The sequence below is a fragment of the Pongo abelii genome, chromosome 10 (genome assembly GCF_028885655.2).
Source record: "Pongo abelii isolate AG06213 chromosome 10, NHGRI_mPonAbe1-v2.0_pri, whole genome shotgun sequence".
In the NCBI taxonomy this organism is placed as follows: domain Eukaryota; kingdom Metazoa; phylum Chordata; class Mammalia; order Primates; family Hominidae; genus Pongo; species Pongo abelii.
The window spans coordinates 124,113,191-124,134,101 of NC_071995.2; the positions used below are offsets into that span (position 1 = coordinate 124,113,191).

The 20,911-nt window shown below is 45.6% G+C and overlaps 1 protein-coding gene across 3 annotated transcripts in view; it reads left to right on the forward strand.

Annotated features, from left to right (window-relative positions):
* TMEM132B (transmembrane protein 132B) overlaps positions 1-20,911 on the forward strand; it is a 528,943-nt gene that overhangs the window by 91,657 nt on the left and 416,375 nt on the right. The window contains exon 1 of one of the 3 annotated variants that reach the window (XM_054527735.2): positions 10,589-10,780. The exons of the other annotated variants lie outside the window; for them this stretch is intronic. Coding sequence (XP_054383710.1) covers position 10,780 — 1 coding nt within the window. The 5' untranslated portion in view covers positions 10,589-10,779. Of the gene's footprint in view, positions 1-10,588; positions 10,781-20,911 lie in introns of those variants that run through there. 3 annotated transcript variants of the gene reach the window in all.

A 20,911-nucleotide genomic window follows, 5' to 3' on the forward strand; every position in this document is an offset into this window, starting at 1 on the left:
AGCTGGGCAACTGTTTCCCAGACATCAGTCAGCACCGACCATCTCTGCTAGTTTTTCCACTTAAAAGTATTTACTCAGGACGACAGCAATTCTGAATTACTAGCACTAATGGAAAGCCTGTATCCCTTGAAATAATTCTAAGGCAACAACAAAAGTACTTTTGTTGGTTTCCTTTCTTTTTATTGGTTGTTATTTTTCTTTTCACTTGGTTTCTTTTCAGAATCATTTTATAAAAAAAGGGCAATGTTGAAAATGAAGAACCTTTCCTTGTTCCCAGACGCCCCCCACCAGCCAGCCCCCCACTGCAGTTCAGGAGGGAGGAAAATGACTTGCTACTCTCGCCCCCACCATGCCTGCCAGGAAAAGACCCCCCGCAACCAGGCAACTCTTGCCCCTCCCGCCCACCCGTCTGTAGGTTGATCCTGGTCACAGGTGGCCGAGGTAGGAACTGTTGGGATTGGGTTGGAATTCTGACCCTGGAAGGTCACAGCCAGGGCAGTCTGTGAAGAGCACATTGCCCTCTGACTCCTGGGACAGGCAGGACCCAGGATGGGGGGCTTTGATGGGGGCTGTGCAGTTCTGTGTAGCTAGACTTGGAGGGGCAGCAGCTGCTCCCCGGCAGGAAACAGTGTCAGACCTAGCTGGTCTCATCTGTGAAGTGTTTGATGGTTCCAGCACCCCAGCCCCTTGCTCATACAGAATGTCGGGGGGTGGGTGGGGGGACTTAGCCCTGGGAACAGGCCTGGCAGCGTTGGTTCTTCTGCCAGGTGGGCAGATAGCCCAGGCAGTGCCGGGGGAGTGCTGGGCAGATGTCCCAGACCCTTCCAGCCTCTGGCTTGTCCCACATCACATCCTTGCAGGTGTCCCAGGCTTGTCCCACTACCCCACACCCCAGCAGTCCTCCAGGGTCCAGGCTCTGAAATGGGGTCCCGAGCTCCCAGGTCAGGCTTCCCTTGGGATACCTGAGTTGATTCACCCGACATCTCTGCAGCCAGATGCAGGCTGGGCTAGTGACGATAACAAGGACCATTTTAACACAAAATGGGACCCTCGTGTGCTTCTTCCACTGGCAGGATGGGCAGAGGCATTCCACTGACCAGTGGGGATCGATCTGGGCCCTGGCAGTGACTGGCGCTGCCTCTCCAGTGATCCAGTGATCCTGCTGGCTTTCTGCTTCATGACAGTGATAGCTCTCAGTATTGACTGGACTAGAGGTCGCTCTGTGCTGAGGAGAATGTCAAGCCCGTTAGATCATAAACACCAGCATTGCTGTCAGTGTGAGCTTAGCTGGTGGCCCCTCCTTTCCCTGCCTTCCCTGCCACAGGGAACTCAAGCCGGTTTGGAGTTAGGGAGCAAGTTGATAGGGGACTCGTTCTGTTCTGAGGAAGTCAGCTTCCTGGGCTGCGTCTCTCATCTTGTTTATTAACATGCCGTCCCCACTCAGATGCCTTGTTTCAAAACAGCATGCCGGTGTTATGATTGTGATTACTATTATTATTTGTGCAGCGGCATTTGGAAGCCCTTATTAAGTGATTCCCGTTTGCTTCGGCATGAATGCACAACATGCGAGACTTCAGGACAAGTTCAGCGTCTCCAGCACACACAGTGCCATTTAAAGAGGAAGCCCTGGTTCCAGTGTTGGCTTCAGAGAACAAACAAATACTGATTTTTCCATTTCGGGCTCTTTTGTGAAGTGCTTTGATTCTTAAATCGGAGTCGGCTTTCAGGCACCTATCTTCTCACCCTTTGTTCCTGTGGACAGAAGTGATGGATTTTGCAGTCTGGAGGCATCTGTCATTTTGAATCCATCTGCTTGTTAGGCACTTCCAGTGTCTCTGATGTGACACCATTTGGAGTTTCAGCATTTCATCACATTTCCCACCAGGAGAGCCTGGGGTTGGTGGGGGAGGTGGTGGGGGTAGGGGCACAGTCAGGATTTTCCACTTAAGTTATTACTATTTCAGGCTTGGGATAGTATTTTTAGAAGACATTAAATCAAATAAAAGGAATCTGAGAGGGGACCCTCCCCTATGCAGGAATATTCCTTCTGTGTGCTGTTTGGTTGCTTCCAGTAATGAGGCACTCACTACCTATAAGGTAACCCATTCCATCAAAGTTCACATCTGACTATTACGCCTTATTTTCTCCTTTCTTTGTGTCCATAATCACCCACCCCTTTGAACTTCTGGAGTTGTTCAGAGCAATCCCAAAAGTCTTCTTACTTGTATGAGACACAAATGTCACATCCCATCTTCAGGCTGAAAAAGCTCCTTTCTGTCTGCTTTTAGTTTGATGGCAACTTGCATGGGACAGTTTCATATAACAGGCCCTATCTAGTTTAAAACCTTATAGGAGATATGTTCTGGGGGATCTTTGGAGAGTCTCCCAAGATTCTGCCTATTCACAGATGATGTGACATGAACCCATCTTTGATGCCCCTGCCAGGTCACTCCTGTCTGCACCCTGTTGAAAGGCATTTGTCGATGATTCTTCAGGCTTGATGTCCATGTTTCCATCCCAGCGATCATATTTGGTTTAGGGGTAGCTGACATATCTTGGCCCCAGGAAGACAAGTGACCAATCACAGATAACATCCTGGCCAATCAGAGCATAGCCTTCCTATTGGCCAATCAGAACATAGCAGCCCCCTGGCTAATCAGAGCACAGCAGCCCCCTGACCAATTAGAGAATAGCATCCCCCTGGCCAATCAGAGCATAGCATTTTCCCCAGCCAATGTCACCGGCTCTGGGATAGGCCTGACCTATTAGACCTCATTTCAGAACTTTTACTGGGACAGTGTGGGAATGTGCGCCCCCACCTCCAGATGGCATGCAGTAGGGACTACTCCTTGCTGTCTCTTTTTTTTATTTCCCAGCCAGTTAACTCACTTTTCACTTAAGCTAGTTTGAGTTGGTTTTCTGTGATTTGCAGCTAAAAAATACCTTGAGACACTTACTGCTTCGGGGCACATCCTTCAGTGTGACTTTGGATTAGCGCATATATTCTATGCAGCCAGGTTGCGTGGCAGAAGACTTTAAATAAAATCCCAGCCACCATGATTTTTACTCCCAGAAGCAGATCTTGGAGGTGGTGACCAGGAAAGAGAGTCTGAAAAGAGGCTGTAACTGTCACCTGCAGGCATTTTGATACCCACAGCTTGTAGTTTAAAGTGACGGCTCTGCAGTTCTGAGGTCCCTGATCTTGTCTTTCTTCAGGAAGAAAAATTAGGAGCTAGCAGGAGATACAGCCAAGAAAAGAGAACCTCAGAAACACCGGATAAAGCATCTTTATGAGTGTAAACCATATTAATTCAATCTATCCTTATTTAAATATCTTAAAGCTCACAACAGGCTTTTCTCAGAGGAGAAAAAGAAAATGAAATCTCCATATGGAGACTTGAGTTATTGTAATATTTTAGATAGGTTACCAGGGGGCATCAATGATTGCATTGCCACTGGTTTTTTACTACACTAACTTTATTACCTTTATCTGGATTTATATAGCGTTTGATAGAGTTTATATCGCTAGATGTGTAGAAAACCATCTGAATGTGCCTATAGCATTGTGTCTGAGTGTGCCCCATGGAAAGCTAATAAATTATAAAGTAATCTGTTCCACTTAAAGGCATAAGTGTAGTTGATTCTGGCTGCTTTATTTATGTGTTGGCTTATGCTTTAGGCTAGTATTTTTTGTGGGAAGGAGACTGCGTCAGGGGAGTGGGGTTTGGGGAGCATGTGAGGATGTCTGCCCAGTTGTAGTCGATTTTGGGCCTGCACCACAGTTCCCCTTCTCCCTCTGCCCACTGTGGCTGCTTTTTCCCCTTCTGCAGGTGCTGGTCTGAGGGTCCGCACCAACATGTCCTGCTGTCATCTCCATCAGTCTTCTTCCTGGGGAACCCAACCTGTGACACCTCCCTCTTGTTAACCACCTGCCAGTCACCCAGACTGGTAACCCCTGGTTTAGGACAAAGGTCAGGTCTAGGTGCCACTGAGCCCCTTATGAGCATGTGACCTCCAGGTGGAGTGGGGGAGGGCTTCACATACCTCTCTGGACTTGTGTTTCTCATGGTGACGTGGGATCGGTAAAACTTGTCCTAATTTTTCTGATCCTTGGACCGCAGGACCTGAAACAATCTTTCAGACAAGTGACAGCTCAGAGGCTTAAATTAGCTCAGTGATTCTCACCCTTGAGTGAGCATAAGATCACCTGGAGGATTTGTTAAATGGCATCTGCTGGGCTCCATCCCAGAGTTTCTGATCAGTAGACCTGTGGTGGGGCCCGAGGATTTGCATTTCTAGTAGGTTCCCAGACGCTGCAGGTGCTGCCGGGTCTAGAAGCACCGAGTGAAACAAAAGGAAAATTCACACAAGGGCAGGAGCCGTTAGGTCTTTCTTTGAACCACATTGCCGAGGAATTATCTAGAAAGTTGATCTATTAGTAGTGATTAGTTTGCGGTGGGACATAGAATCGTCTCCCACAAAACCATCAGCCAGATGCCACAGTGGGTTAAGTTTACTATGAGATGGCGATGAAGATGGAGATGATGTAATCATCACTGTGTCATCCGGACTTGCTTTTACAAACGCAGCTGTTTCTGACAGGGGTTCTGCATCACTGAAATTCATCCCAAGATGGTAATTACTGGCAATGTCAGGCAGGTTTTGAAGCAATTTGACAGTTGTCATCAAGCTATCATCAAGCACTGGGTGACTGATTAGATGAAGGGATCTGTAAGACCCTTTCAGAGCTCGTGGTCTGACAATGGGAAGGGTGGGACAGATATACTTAATCTCATGTCACAGTTAGAAAAAACAGGTTCAGAGAGTCCCCCGTCGGGCCACACAGCTCATAAGAAACTCAGTGGGACCTAGACATCACCTTTGCCCTGAATCTGTGGTTACCAGTCTGGGGGCCAGGCCAGTGGTTACAAGGCTGAGTTCCCAGGAGGAAGACTCTGAGGCGGAGGTCAGAATGCAGGGCGTTTTATTGGGAGAATCCCCCATTAAGCAGAGATGCCTGTGTTTTTACACCCCTGAGTCAGTTGTTGGCTCTGGGTCACCCTGGGCACGGGCAGGTCAGCTGACAGCTGAGACCACCCACAGCAGCATCACAGCAGCTGGGCAACAAGGCCCACATTGTGGGGGGGATCTGGGCGGCACACCCCAGTGCCCAGCACAGCAGGCGGGAAAATGTGAGCACTGCAGACAAAGTCCCTGGTGAGCTCCTCGTGGTATTTCAGAAGCCTGTGCAAAACTGGCTCATTTACCTGCAATAAGTCCCCATTGCATAAAGAAAATGTCAAGTCACTTTGCTCTTGGCAGAAAGAGTTACCTTGCTGTTCCGTCTTGCACATTCTGGAGAAAGGCCTTCTCCAGATTCTTTGACGCCCTCGTGTCTGTGGTCCTCTTGCCTTTGGGACCCTCGTCCTGGCCCTGCTGACTTTTCACCCTCATCGTGTCCCCTTCCCCTCTTGCTCCCACTGCCCCCAGTCCAGGATCCTGTGCCGTCTCCAGCATGGAAGCTTCGCTCATGCTCATCACCAATTCCATCCAATCTTTTGTCTAAACACAGGAGCACTTAGTGTGCTCCAAGAGGTGCAGGCTTTTGAAACTCAAAAATTGAGCATCCCCTCTGCTTTCCTTGGCTCTCTCTGGGTTCCCCCTTCCCTGAAGCAGTGAGCCCGGAAGACCCAGTGGACTGAGTAGGAGGGGGCTGCAAATGAGGAAGAATCACAGAGCTCAGCAAGCACAGCGATTTATGTTTCAAAAATATCCCATCCACACTCAGGAGCCTGCAGGCCCCTGCCCACGGTCTGCTGGGTAAAAGGAAGTGGCTGTCCCCATCTTTACCTCCTGGAAATATGAGTCTCACTCTATTCCCTTAAAAAGCCCAGCACAATATGCACACAACTGCCAAGGTGACCTTTCAGCATTTCCTCTGCTTCAGTGCCCCGTTCTCCTTATTTGATTTTGTTGTTACATTTAATGAGGTTTCTCTAAAAAGAAGAGATCATTTCCAACTGTTGCTAATTTAACAATAAGTGGAAAAGCAGTATTCAGGAGTGAGTGGCGTCCCCTTTGATTTCTTCAGTAGGACATCATCCTTCAATAGGGCAGAGGTGTCTTCCTGGGCTGGCCTGAGAGACTGAGGATTTAATGGCATGGAGAAGGGATTTGCTTCTCCATACATGGTGCATTTAGCTCAGAAAGCGAAATTATTTTTGAAAATATCAAAAACTACCTTTAATTTGGGCTGAACCAGCTAGTTGTAAACATTCAATATTAAATACCATGAAATAGCATTTTAGAAAAAAGAACTGGATGGAAATTTATTTTGTGTCTTGAGATTTTTCTTCAAGGATGGGGCTTAAGATGGAGTCATACTTAGGTTCAGTTATGTGAGCCTTTAAACCAGGGATTGCAAACTGAAATACCTGCAGGGCTCACACAGGAAATGTATGAGAGGGAAGAAGTCTGGGTTTAAGAAATTCGCTGCTCTCTGCCTATCTTTGAACTCTTTTGATAGACACTTGATTGTAAAGAAATCTTTCTCTACCATAAGAAAAATAACATTATAAACTCAATGAGGCAACTGATACCCAGGCTCAGGGTTGCTGAGACAATAGGGAATGGTGTGGACTGTGGCAAACTGGAGACCGTGTGCCCCAGATGAAGGTGACAGTGGTAACTCAGTTCTAGCTTATTGGTTCCGTTTGGGAATAATGAGCCCAATGTTGCCAGAGCTGATTTTCCTAGAAAGGCCATTCGTTTGGATTTTCATGTGAAATTTCCCAAGTTTATAATGTTAATAATCGTAATTTAAAAAATATTGGGTGGTCAAAACAAAGCAAAAGAACAATGACAGCACTTTAGAAAACAGTTAGGTGCCACATCTGGCCTGAAGGCCTTTATGCATGATCTGAAGTTATCCAGAATTTGGAGCTGGAAGGATTTCTAGGGTGCACCAATTTCAACCTCCTACCTAATTGGGGAGAGTTGTACGTGAAGCCTTCTTACAAAGAGGCGCTCTTCCTCTAGTGTACACTGACACTGGTGCACCCACTACCTAACGTGGTGGGATTGCCACTGTTTCCCAGCAAGAGTTGTAAGAAATTCTCTTGGGTGATAAATAATGACAACCAAGACAAGACAAAAAGAAGCTCAGGGCAAAATGCAGCTAGTGGGCCTCAGGAAGGGCCTGGAGGAGGCAATGGGAAGCCACCAGAATTCCCCTTTCCTGGGCTTTGCTTCCCTCTGCAACTTGCTTTCCCTCTCCCTTCTCTCTAGTGAGTGCCTTTCTCCAGGCCTCTGGTTCCCATGGTGGCATGTGGTGGCCTCACAGCTTCTTCCATTAGGCATATCTGTTCCAGCCTCCCACAGAGGCCTGCACTCGCTGTCTCTGGTTCTCATTTCCAAGGGTCCAGGAGAGAGAATCTAATTGGCTCACCTACAAGCAGGTGTCTTGCCCTGGTCCAATCAGCTATGGCCAGGGGGTGAGATCACACAGAACAAAGATGGCTTCTGAACAAACCTGGCCAACTCCATGGGTGGGAAATGTCATGTGACTCCCACAATTCATCCGGAACCCCCAGAAGGTGTCCCTGTGATTCTGTTGCATGGACCTTTGTCTCAGGGAAGTCTTCTACTGTGGCTCCTAATCCTGCCTCCCGCAGAACCACACAGACAAGCCCAGGGTCCCTGCCCCACGACCAAGGATGACTGTCTCCCCTGAGGGTGGATCTTCTGGCTCAGTACCCACAGTTCCTCCCGGTTTCCCAGCTGATTAGGTTCCAAAGTCATTCTCCGGTCTGTGCACTCCCTGGGGAAAAGCTCAAATTGGTCAACATTTTCTTGAAACATGGTACCTGACCTCATCCCAGCCCTCTGGGACAGTTGTAAAAGTAGTGGCATTTCTAAGAACTCAAAGGGGTTAACTGTAAGACGAAAACAACTTTAAAAAATCTGTTTGCTCTGTGTCTGGAGCCCCGTGGAGCCGGGAGGGAATAGCCTTCCTCCTCAAGAGATGCTGAGATGGGAATGTGAGCTGTCTTGTAAGAAATTCATCTGTCACTGCAAAGGAGCTTGGCAGAGGAAATGACCCCCTCGTGGAGGCTGCCTCTGACCCCCTCCTCCCCAGACAGAATTAAACCCTCTCATCTCTGCATTTTCTCAGCACCTTGTCATGAGAGCTGGGTCTCTCTGTGTTGCCATTGGTTCATATTTATGGAAGCTTCACCATGTGCCAGGCACTGCGTTAAGTCCATTAATGAGGACTAGCCAGTTACTCGTCTGTGCAAAATCTGCTAATGAAACAGTAATAATAATAAAGCCTATTTATTGAGCACAGTGCTGAGAACATTTCATACATCTCTTCATTTTCTTTTTTCTTTCCCCCCTACTTTTCTTCTCAGTAGCTGAGACTACAGGTGTGTACCACCACGCCCAGCTAATCTTTGTATTTTGGGCAGAGATGGGTATTCACCGTATTTCCCAGGCTGGTCTTAAACTCCTGAGCTCAAGTGGTTCTCCTGCCTCAGCCTTCCCAAATGCTGGGATTACAGGCATGAACCACTGTGCCTGGCCCATCCCTTCATTTTTTATCCTCATAATAACCCCATGAGGCTGTACTGTTATTATCTCTATTCCAGAGCCCAAGAAAGTTACAATAATGTGCTCAAGGTCACCGGGCTAAGAAGCAGAGGGTCAGGTTCTGAACCTGGGTCTGACTTTGGCATTTGCAGGTGGCATCACTCTCTTGAACAGTGTTGTGTTTGTCTTTGTTTCTGTGGAGCTTGGCTTTTGCAGAGAGCTTGAAATAAATGGGTGAAGGAGGGAAGGAGCAAGAAAAGCCAAACTAGACCGGGCGCGGTGGCTCACGCCTGTAATCCCAGCACTTTGGGGGGCCGAGGTGGGAGGATTACTTGAGTCCAGGAGTTAGAGACCATCCTGGACAACATAGTGAGACCCCATCTCTACAAAAAATGCAAAAATTAGCTGGGCCTGTGGTGCATGCCTGTGGTCCCAGCTATTCAGAAAGCTGAGGTTGGGAGTATCACCGGAGGTTGAAGCTGCAGTGAGCCACGTTTGTGCCACTGCACTCCAGCCTGGGTCACAGAGTGAGATCTTGCCTCAAAAAAAGAAAAAAAAAAAAAGAGCAAAACTAACTTTGAGAAGAGCAAAACCAAAAAATTGTAGACAAGACCTGGTGGCATCCTGATCAGGAGAACTCAAGAAAGGAGCTTGGGCGATGTTCTGCTTGCCTTTGTCAGCCCCCTTAGACTGGGGACTTCAGGAAGCAGCAGCAGCTGTTTCCTTGAGGTTTTGCTTGTAAGTTGGTTAGTTTTCTGTCCATTAACCAAGAGAGCTGCAGCTTTGCCTGGGGAGCCTCCTTATCTATCATCTACACAAAGACCCTGCGAGATTGCCTGTATCCCCTCCAGAGACACTTGGATTAGAGATGGAATTGTGTTTTTGTTTAAGTGCGAGGTCCTCTCTCCTGGGATTTAGGAATGGGCCTAGGAGCCTCTTCCTACTTTTTTTTTTTTTTTTTTTTTCAGATGGAGTTTCGCTCTTGTCACCCAGGCTGGAGTGCGGTGGTGCAATCTCAGCTCACTGCAACCTCCGCCTCCCGAGTTCAAGTGATTCTCCTGCCTCAGCCTCCCGAGTAGCTGGGATTACAGGTGCCTGCCACCATACCCGGCTAATACTTTGTATTTTTAGTAGAGATGGGGTTTTGCCATGTTGGGCAGGCTGGTCTCGAACTCCTGACCGCAGGCAATCCACCCGCCTCAGCCTCCCTAATTGCTGGGATTACAGGTGTGAGCCACTGCGCCCGGCTGCCTCTTCCTACTTTAAATGATGGGGACTGTGACGAGGAGGTTGACAGGGAGCTCTCATCCTCTTTGATTTGATGATATGTGTGGAAATGCGGGGAGCAGCTGAGGGAGGGCATTGCTTTGCATTTCAGTGGGGGTTGCGGAAATCCACATGACGTGCCCTCGCCTTTGCCACCCTCCATGCCTAGCTCAGAACCAAGGCAGGGGCTTGTGGGGAGGAGAGGGTAGCAGCTTGCGGAGCAAATTCTCTCTCTTCTCTCTCCTCTCTCTCTCTCCTCTTCTCTTCTCTGTCTTTCTCTTTCTTTCTTTCTCTCTCTCTCTCCCCTCTCTATCTCTCTCTCTGTATGTGGGCGTGAGGGGGTGGGGGTTGTGGAGCCACAGTTGCCCACGGGGGCGCCATGGCTGTGGTGTAGGCTTTAGGCAATTATCAGTTCTCTCTTTAATTCTGTTCAAGGTGACTGTCAAAAATCCACAGAAGACTTTCCTAATGAAATGGAAAAGTGTGCAAATGTATCCTGCTGCATACAGATGCCTTTTCTTTTTATCTCCTAAAAATTGCTCCCTTAGGTTCAGCTCCACCATATTAAAGGATCTTTTCTTGTTCAACAATTAGTCAGAACAGTCCACCTAGTGCACCTGCTTGAGCCTGGTCCTTGGAGAGTGCCGGCCAGGGACTGGGGATCTTGGAGCGAGGTGTCTGCCCTTCCTCTCTTTTCCTTCCTTTCTTTTAAAATTTTATTTATTTATTTAATTTGATCTCACAGGGGCAGTTCGAATACAGGTGAAATGAGATGTTCTCGAGAGTGGATGTGTCTGAGGGAAAACGACATCTTTCAAGAAGTAGAGATGAAAGATGGCTCTGGAAGGACATGTTCTGGTTGAAGTTGTCACAGCGACTGATTGTGGGTTTGATGAAACTGGTATCTGATGCTGAGAAACAATTAGTAAGTTCACCTGGGCCCTGTTTTATGCTTCTATTGTCAACCCTAATCACTGAGTTTTAAGTCATCTGGTTTTGTGTGTCGCTTTTTTTTTTTAATTTTAAAAAGAAAAACATTTGAATTTCTCATCTCTTGGATTTCACAGAAGCGATTCTGGGTCAGTCAGTGCGTTCATGTCCTGGCCCCTGTCATCAAACCCTGAAGATCTTGCTGAAGCTGAAAATGATTAGCTTCTGCTGGAAAGAGACAGAGGCCAGCTTCAGGAATCTGCTGCACTTTCTTGTCTGACAGCCGTGCTGGAAAACAGGGAGGTGTTTGGAAATTGCAATACAGTCTCTAAAAAAGGGAGTGTGCCACATCACAGGATTCATATATTTTTAATACAGCCTTGCTGAGGGCAACTTAAGAACATCGGCTGTGCTGCGAGGAAGGTCAGGCATGGAGGGGTGGTCAGGTCTATTGGTGGTTGTGTTGGAAGGCAAAACTTTAACTTGGAGCTGAGATTTGCAAAGTAGGGTCTTTGGGTCAAATCTGGTCCCCAGCCTGTTTGTTGTAAATAAAGTTTTATTGGAACACAGCCACACCCATTCATTTACATATTATCTGCAGCTGTTTTTGGAGCTACAAAAGCAGAGATGAATAGATGTGACCTACAAAGCCTGAAATATTCGCTATCTGGCTCTTTACAGAAAACATTTGCCCACACTTTCGTTAGAGGGTTCTTCTGCCTTTTAAGCTTTGTATTAGGTTGGTGCAAAAGTAATAGCAGTTTTTGCAATTACTTTCAGTTGCAAAAACCGCGATTACTTTTGCACCAACCTACTATAAAAGTGAGACGATGAGGCAACCAAATTGTGCAGTCAGTTCAGGGCTGTTGAGGACTGTCCATTGACCTGCGCTTCATCTCTTCTGGGTAACTTTTCTGTTCATCTAAGGGTGAGCAGTTGAGAGAACAGGGGGCTCTTTACACAGGGATTTCTGTTTCTCAGCAGCAACTCCAACAAGAAGGCTTTTCAGAGAGGAGTTGGAGATCCTTGTCTTCATCAGGCCTGGGATTTATTAGAAATTGCAGTTTTTGTAGGTAAAAAAGATGGTCAAGGCCGGCACGGTGGCTTATGCCTGTAATCCCAATACTTTGGGAGGCTGAGGCAGGAGGATTACTTGAGGCCAGGAGCTTGAGACCCACTGGGAAACATAGCAAGACTCCAACTCTCAGAAAAAAAAAAATCAGGTTTGGGGATGTTCGCCTATAGTCCCAGCTACTTAGGAGGTGAAGGTGGGAGGATCACTTGAGCCCAGGAGTTCAAGGCTGCTGTGAGCTATAATCATGCCACTGCACTTCAGGCCGGGCAACAGAGAAAGACCCTGTCTGAAAAAAAAAGTCAAGTAGCAATTTCACTTGGAGGCTCCCTGTTTCTACTGTTGGTCAGAGCAGGGAGAATGACCAAGCAGGCTTTTCTGCATGCTGTTGAATCTCTGCTGTTGCTCCTCCAAACAGATTCTACGTTTCTGGTTCTGGCTTCTGTCACCAGATGTGGCACTGGCTGAACCCTGTGCATGTGTGGGTGGTGCGCGGGAGCTGCTCTGTTGCCCAGGAGCTGGACCTCCTTTCTTGGATGGTGTGGTAGGCTGAATAAACCTCCTTTCCACCAGGCTGACCCCCATTCCTGGAGCCTGTGAATGTCACTTTATATGCCAAAAACTTTATAGATGTGATTATGTTAAGGATTTTGAGATGGGGAGGTTTTCCTGGATTTTTCTGGGTGGGCCCTAAATGTAGTCAAAGTGTCAGAGGTGGGCAGATAGAGATTTGACACAGACAGAAGAGAAGGTGATGTGGCCACAGAGGCAGAGACTGGGATGATGTGGCCACAAGCCAAGGAATGCCTGCAGCCATCAGCAGCTGGAGAGACAAGGAATGAATTCTTCCCTAGGGCCTCTGGAGGGAGTGAGGCCCTGGCTACACCTTGAATTCAGCCCAGTGTTGCTGATTTTGGACTTCTGGCTTCCAGAACAAAGAGCGTAAATGTGTATTGTCTTAAGCCACCAAGTTCATTCCAGCACAATTTGTTACAGCAGCTATAAGACACTGATGCTATGGTTTTTAAACTGTGCAAGTTTTTGCCCTTATTTCCCTCTATATTTGTTCAGGAAATATTTACAGGGAGCCTCTTGTGTATAGGCACTGTTTAAGGGCTGTGTACAAAGCAGGTATGGTTCCTGCCTTGGAGAAGGCAGACAAATGAGACGACTTCATGAAGCAGTAAGTGCCATGTTCCAGGTACTACTATTGCTGCATAGTAAGTTACCCCAAACCTAGTGTCTTACAACCACCATTTTATTATGTTCTCAGATTCTATGAGTTGGGAATTTGGACAGAGTACAGCGGAGATGACTTGTTTCTGCTCCACAATGTCCGGGCTTCAGCTGGGAAGGCTCTATGCTGTTGGTGACTCAATAGCTAGGGGCAGGAAGCACCAATGACTTCCTCATTCATATGTCTGGCTCCTGGGCTGGGATGGCTTGAATATTAGAGCTGCCAGTCTGAGTATCTTCATGTGGCTTCTGTGTGTGACTGGGTTTCCTTACAACATGTTGGCCTCCAGACTCCAAGTGCAAGACAAGCTGCATGGCCTTTGAGGCTCCTGTCTCCAGAGTCACATAGCATCACTTGTATGGCACCCTGCTGGTCGAAGCCCTCACAAGCTCACCCAGATTGAATGGGAAGGGACATAGACCCCACTTCTTGGTGGGAAGAATGACAAGATGACATTGTAGAAGAGTTTGTGATATGGGACATGGTATGCTGCTATCTTTAAAAAATGCAATGTGTAACATGCAGAAAAATGATAAAACAGGATAACGGGATCAGGAGTGGCTGGGATGTGGGGGCTGTTTTAGATTGGATGATCAGCAAAGGCCTCTCTGCAAGGTGTCATTTAATCTGAATACTGAATGCGGAGAAGGAGCCATCCTTGGGAAGATCCAGAGAAAGAGTGATCCAGGCAGGGGAGAGGCATTGTATCCTTAGTAGACGTACGGTATGGCATTGACCAATCAGCAACAACACCATGGCCAGTTGGGATGGACGTCAGCTGTGAACTGTGAGGATGACTGTGCCAATGATGTTCCAGGAAGAGGGAAAAAAATGAGGGAAAAGTCTCTGGGTGGGAATGAGTTTAGCTTTCCCAGTCAACCTATCTTATCACCCCATCACCCTGTTTTATTGTCTCTTCTGCATGTAGTCGCTTTCTGAAATTATTTGTCTACTTCTTGATGCTTTGTCTCCCCCACTAGATTAAAATCCCATGAGAACGGGAACTTTGTCTTGAAAACGAGCATTCTCAATGTGTAACAGGATGCCCGGCATCTGTAGGCATCCAATAAAATTCGTTGAATGAATGACGCATGCTTGACTAGGTCTACCTCTTAGCCACAGGGCTGCCTGGCAGAGGGTTTCTCCTTGAGTTTGATGTCTGTCACTTCAGTAATTGTCACAAGATTTAAGTAATTAGAGAAAAGCCCAGGAATGTCATCAGCCTTCTGGACGCTTGAAATTTGTCACCGGGTTGAGCTGGAACCCAGTAATGACGCTACTCATAAGGGCCATTGGATCTTTTAAATGAAATTCTCTTTCCTGGGTTTGAAAAATGCTCTGAGAATCAGGAGGGAACCCTTCTTAAATGGTTTCTGTAATTAATCCCCCGGGACTCGTCGGCAGTGGCATCCCACTCATTACTTACGCACAGAAATAAAGATAAATGTGTCTGGATAATAGCCCTGGGAAGGTATAAATCTTGCTTGTTTATGGGGGAAGGCAGCATACGAGGACTTAATGCTGTGGTTAAGGTTTTGTTGGATTTATGAGAACGCACATACTGGTAAGAGCTGAGATTTAGAATCAAGGTTAAAAGAGAGGATGGGTGTGGCTGCCACCCTCGTGGCTTTGGACCGAGCTCACTGTAGAGTCTTCCAATCGGCTCTCAGTGACCCTGTTTGCCCAGAGAGGTCTCTTCACTCATTTGGGGATTTGGCAGCCATCGTCCTAGGGAAGGGTTTCTCCCAACTGTAGAAATTATGTTTTGCTGTGGAATGAGCCCATGGATGCAAGCTAACTTGGTAGAAACCACTGGTATCCACACTGAAGAAATTGTGCAAGCCAGGTTGGAGCTTTGAGAGAGAGATTGAAGTGAATTTTGGTGCCCAGAGACGTATTTTGTTCTGTCATTTTGCCGCCATTCACTTACATGTTTGGTCAATGTTTATGGAGCTTTGGGGCTCCTGTCTTGTGCTAGAGCTTGCAGTTTTGGCAAAATGAGTCTTGGTCTCTGGAGTACATCACTACTTGAAATAGTTCCAGGGTTTGCCAAGCTGCCACTATTTCCTAACCACCATTTAACTGTGTACAAACTCTATTATGACTTATTCATGTATATTTTTCTATTTTTTAGAGATAGAGTCTTGCTGTGTCAACCATGGTGTGATCATAGCTTACTTTAGCCTCTAACTCCTAGGCTCAAGTGATTCTCCTGCCTCAGCCTTACAAGTAGCTGGGACCACAGGTCTGGCTAAGGTTTACTTTTTTTTTTTTTTTTTTGTAGAAACAGGGTCTTGTTATGTTGCCCAGGCTGGTCTCAAACTCCTGGCCTTCTGCCTCAGCTTCCCAAAGTTCTGGGATTACAGATGTGAGCCAATGTGCCTCGTCAATATTTATCTTTAAATTGCCCCAGTTGTTTTTAAACTTAATGCCAAGTTTAGCCTTGTCCTAAGGTATAAGTATTACTGGTTTGTTGTGCTGATTATATTTCTTTCTAACTCATATTAAAATAAATAAAGGCTGGGCATAGTGGCTCACTCCTGTAACCCCAAGCACTTTAGGAGTGCGGCGTTGGAAGATCACTTAAGCCCAGGAGGTCGAGGATGCCATGAGCTATGATTTCACCACGCACTGCAGCCTGGGCGTCAGAGCGAGACCCTGTCTCTACAGACTGTATGTGTGTGTGTGTGTGTGTGTGTGTGTGTGTGTGTGTGTGTGTGATTAATACAAAATAATTTCCCTTGTCTATCACCCCAAATAACCAAGTAATGTGTGTGCCATCTAGTCATCTTCTGCCTCACTGATAGGTAGGCTGTGTGCACACTGGTTGTGCTTACATTGACTGAATAGCGTACCTGCTTTTCCAGTGCAGTGAAACTTGCAACTTCCACCCATTTGTCTTCCTGGTGAGAGGTTTCTGGTCCAGGTATTTTACGGCAGAGATACATCCTGTCTTAAATTCTGTGACTGTTTTCAGTGCCCATTTTTTCTTTCTTTTCCTGCAAAATGATGTAAGGGCACATACAAGAAAGAATCTCTCAGATCACTGTTCATTGACTGCCACAAAATTCAGAGTGAGTCTCCTCAGAGGTCACTTTTCATGGACCTGAAATGTGCTATTATATTCTCTGGCTTCTATCCTAGTGTATGGGATGGGACTGTGTACCAGGTGGTCTTCGTTGCTCTAATATCATTGTCTGATTTAAAGATCCAGTGGAATTGATTTTAATGCTTAGCTGAAAGAGAGAGGAATTCTGCACACTGGTGATGTGAGAGGTGAACTCATGTATACCATGACCATATTTCCTGTACCCCAAATCAGAATGTATTATCTGAAACTTATTAGTATTCTTTGCTCCACAAGTGCAGAAAATTCGAATTGTCAGTAGTAGCTATGGGATTAACCAACGGATTTTATTGAAAGAATAACATTACATGAAAATGTAATGGTTTCAGAATATCTGGAGTGTATGGAGGCTGAATGGAAGATTTATTTAACCAGAGGAAGGCCAGAAAAAGGGGTTATATGTGTCCCTGGACACTGGCATTTGCTTCCATAATCAATGGCCCTTATTTCCCCTAAGCAGGAGATGAAAAATGATGCCCACTTGCTCTGACAGGGTCTCGCTCTGACGCCCAGGCTGCAGTGCAGTGGTGAAATCATAGCTCACTGCATCCTTGACCTCCTGGGCTTAAGTGATCCTCCAGTGTTGGCCTCCCAAAGTGCTTGGGGTTACAGGAGTGAGCCACCATGCCCAGCCTATTTATTTTAATATGAATCAGAAAGAAATATAACCAGCACAACAAACCAGTAATACCTCAGGACAAGGCTAAACTTGGCATTAAGTTTAAAAACAAGTGGGTCAATTTATTTTTTTGTTTGTTTTTTTCTTTTTATTATTATTATTATTATTATTATTATACTTTAGGCTCTATGGTACATGTGCGCAATGTGCAGGTAAGTTACATATGTATACATGTGCCATGCTGGTGCGCTGCACCCATTAACTCGTCATCTAGCATTAGGTATATCTCCCAATACTATCCCTCCCCCCTCCCCCCACCCCACAACAGTCCCCAGAGTGTGATGTTCCCCTTCCTGTGTCCATGTGTTCTCATTGTTCAATTCCCACCTATGAGTGAGAATATGCGGTGTTTGGTTTTTTGTTCTTGCGATAGTTTACTGAGAATGATGATTTCCAATTTCATCCATGTCCCTACAAAGGACATGAACTCATCATTTTTTATGGCTGCATAGTATTCCATGGTGTATATGTGACACATTTTCTTAATCCAGTCTATCATTGTTGGACATTTGGGTTGGTTCCAAGTCTTTGCTATTGTGAATAATGCTGCAATAAACATACGTGTGCATGTGTCTTTATAGCAGCATGATTTATAGTCCTTTGGGTATATACTCAGTAATGGGATGGCTGGGTCAAATGGAATTTCTAGTTCTAGATCCCTGAGGAATCGCCACACTGACTTCCACAAGGGTTGAACTAGTTTACAGTCCCACCAACAGTGTAAAAGTGTTCCTATTTCTCCACATCCTCTCCAGCACCTGTAGTTTCCTGACTTTTTAATGATTGCCATTCTAACTGGTGTGAGATGGTATCTCATTGTGGTTTTGATTTGCATTTCTCTGATGGCCAGTGATGGTGAGCATTTTTTCATGTGTCTTTTGGCTGCATAAATGTCTTCTTTTGAGAGGTGTCTGTTCATGTCCTTTGCCCACTTTTTGACGGGGTTGTTTGTTTTTTTCTTGTGAATTTGTTGGAGTTCATTGTAGATTCTGGATATTAGCCCTTTGTCAGATGAGTAGGTTGCGAAAATTTTCTCCCATTCTGTAGGTTGCCTGTTCACTCTGATGGTAGTTTCCTTTGCTGTGCAGAAGCTCTTTAGTTTAATTAGGTCCCATTTGTCAATTTTGGCTTTTGTTGCCATTGCTTTTGCTGTTTTAGACATGAAGTCCTTGCCCATGCCTATGTCCTGAATGGTAATGCCTAGGTTTTCTTCTAGGGTTTTTATGGTTTTAGGTCTAACATTTAAGTCTTTAATCCATCTTGAATTGATTTTTGTATAAGGTGTAAGGAAGGGATCCAGTTTCAGCTTTCTACATATGGCTAGCCAGTTTTCCCAGCACCATTTATTAAATAGGGAATCCTTTCCCCATTTCTTGTTTTTCTCAGGTTTGTCAAAGATCAGGTAGTTGTAGATATGTGGCATTATTTCTGAGGGCTCTGTTCTGTTCCATTGATCTATATCTCTGTTTTGGTACCAGTACCATGCTGTTTTGGTTACTGTAGCCTTGTAGTATAGTTTGAAGTCAGGTAGTGTGATGCCTCCAGCTTTGTTCTTTTGGCTTAGGATTGACTTGGCGATGCGGGCTCTTTTTTGGTTCCATATGAACTTTAAAGTAGTTTTTTCCAATTCTGTGAAGAAAGTCATTGGTAACTTGGTGGGGATGGCATTGAATCTGTAAATTACCTTGGGAAGGATGGCCATTTTCACGATATTGATTCTTCCTACCCATGAGCATGGAATGTTCTTCCATTTGTTTGTATCCTCTTTTATTTCCTTGAGCAGTGGTTTGTAGTTCTCCTTGAAGAGGTCCTTCACATCCCTTGTAAGTTGGATTCCTAGGTATTTTATTCTCTTTGAAGCAATTGTGAATGGGAGTTCACTCATGATTTGGCTCTCTGTTTGTCTGTTATTGATGGATAAGAATGCTTGTGATTTTTGTACATTGATTTTGTATCCTGAGACTTTGCTGAAGTTGCTTATCAGCTTAAGGAGATTTTGGGCTGAGACAATGGGGTTTTCTAGATATACTATCATGTCATCTGCAAACAGGGACAATTTGACTTCCTCTTTTCCTAATTGAATACCCTTGATTTCCTTCTCTTGCCTAATTGCCCTGGCCAGAACTTCCAACACTATGTTGAATAGAAGTGGTGAGAGAGGGCATCCCTGTCTTGTGCCAGTTTTCAAAGGGAATGCTTCCGGTTTTTGCCCATTCAGTATGATATTGGCTGTGGGTTTGTCATAAATAGCTCTTTTTATTTTGAGATACGTCCCATCAATACCTAATTTATTGAGAGTTTTTAGCATGAAGGGTTGTTGAATTTTGTCAAAGGCCTTTTCTGCATCTATTGAGATAATCATGTGGTTTTTGTCTTTGGTTCTATTTATATGCTGGATTACATTTATTGATTTGCGTATATTGAACCAGCCTTGCATCCCAGGGATGAAGCCCACTTGATCATGGTGGATAAGCTTTTTGATGTGCTGCTGGATTCTGTTTGCCAGTATTTTATTGAGGATTTTTGCATCAATGTTCATCAAGGATATTGGTCTAAAATTCTCTTTTTTTGTTGTATCTCTGCCAGGCTTTGGTATCAGGATGATGCTGGCCTCATAAAATGAGTTAGGGAGGATTCTCTCTTTTTCTATTGATTGGAATAGTTTCAGACAAGTGGGTCAATTTAAAGATAAATATTGACCGGGCACAGTGGCTCACATCTGTAATCCCAGAACTTTGGCAAGCTGAGGCAGAAGGATTGCTTAATGGCAGGAGTTTGAGACCAGCCTGGGCAACGTAACAAGACCCTGTTTCTACAAAAAAAAAAAAAAAGAAAAAAAAAAAAAAAAAAAGGAAACCTTAGCCAGACCTGGTGGTATGCACCTTTGGTCCCAGCTTGGATTCAGTCCAAAGACTGAATCTGACTAACAGATATGTTTTGTTTTGCTTAAGAAGTGTCTGAAAAAATAGGGGCCAACATAAAAGAAATGGACTATTGCTCATAAATAGCTGTATTTTTGGTCTGTCTTGAAACAGAGAAAGTGCTGGCAACATTGGCTGTGCATCCCCACTTAGAAACAGGCTTTTGGAATGGTGCTGATGAGTGTGTGCCCCCTTTAGATAAGGCGTGGGCTTGCCACTTTGCCACAGTCACCACCACCCCCTCTTGTCTACCCTACATCGAGGCTGTCAGTTACCATTTATAATCATTCTTGAACTATAGTTTTTCTTATGGGAGACAAATATCTCTCTGTTTCCCAGAAAGACTCTGTCAAAATTTAGAGGCTTCCAGAGGGCTGTGTGTTTTGAGAACAATAGGAGAGAACATCTTTGTAGAAGTGAAGATCATTCTCATGTATTTAATATTCAAGCAAAGTGTGTTGGCTGCCTCTGTTCATTTCCTGTTGCTGTCTGATCCCTGCAGGCATTTGACTTTCTGACCCTTGAATTCAGCTAAGAGGCCAGGAAGGGCCTCTTCAAGGCAGACCGACTATTGGGGAGCACCTTGCAGAGCCTGGTGCCCCCAGATGCAATAAACCAGCCTCCCAGGCCCCTTGAGCATGGAGTGGATTGGAGTCTGTTTCATCCTTAATGAATGAATTGAATAGCTCACAGCAGGGGAAGCTTTTACCCAGCAGTTTTCCACTTAGAACTACTCGGTCCTTCTCAAGTAATCAACTGAGTTTGCTATCGTCTATTACCCCGTGGTATTGGCGGTGGTGGTTTTACATCTGTGGGGACAATGATCTCCCGACTTTGAGGTCAGATTTTCCTTATGTAATGTGTCTGTACCCTCCACTTCACCTAACACAGGATGCAGCTCAGAGCGGAATGAACATTTGATGGGAGCAGCTATTTTTCTGCTGGACGGTATGGAGAGGTACATGCCTCAAAGCATCATACTGGAAGCAAGACTGTATGTGGCATTGTGCAAGCTGTATGACCTGGCTGTGCCTCAGTTTCCTCACTTGTAGACTGGGCAGAATAATAACACATTCTCATCAGGGTGCTA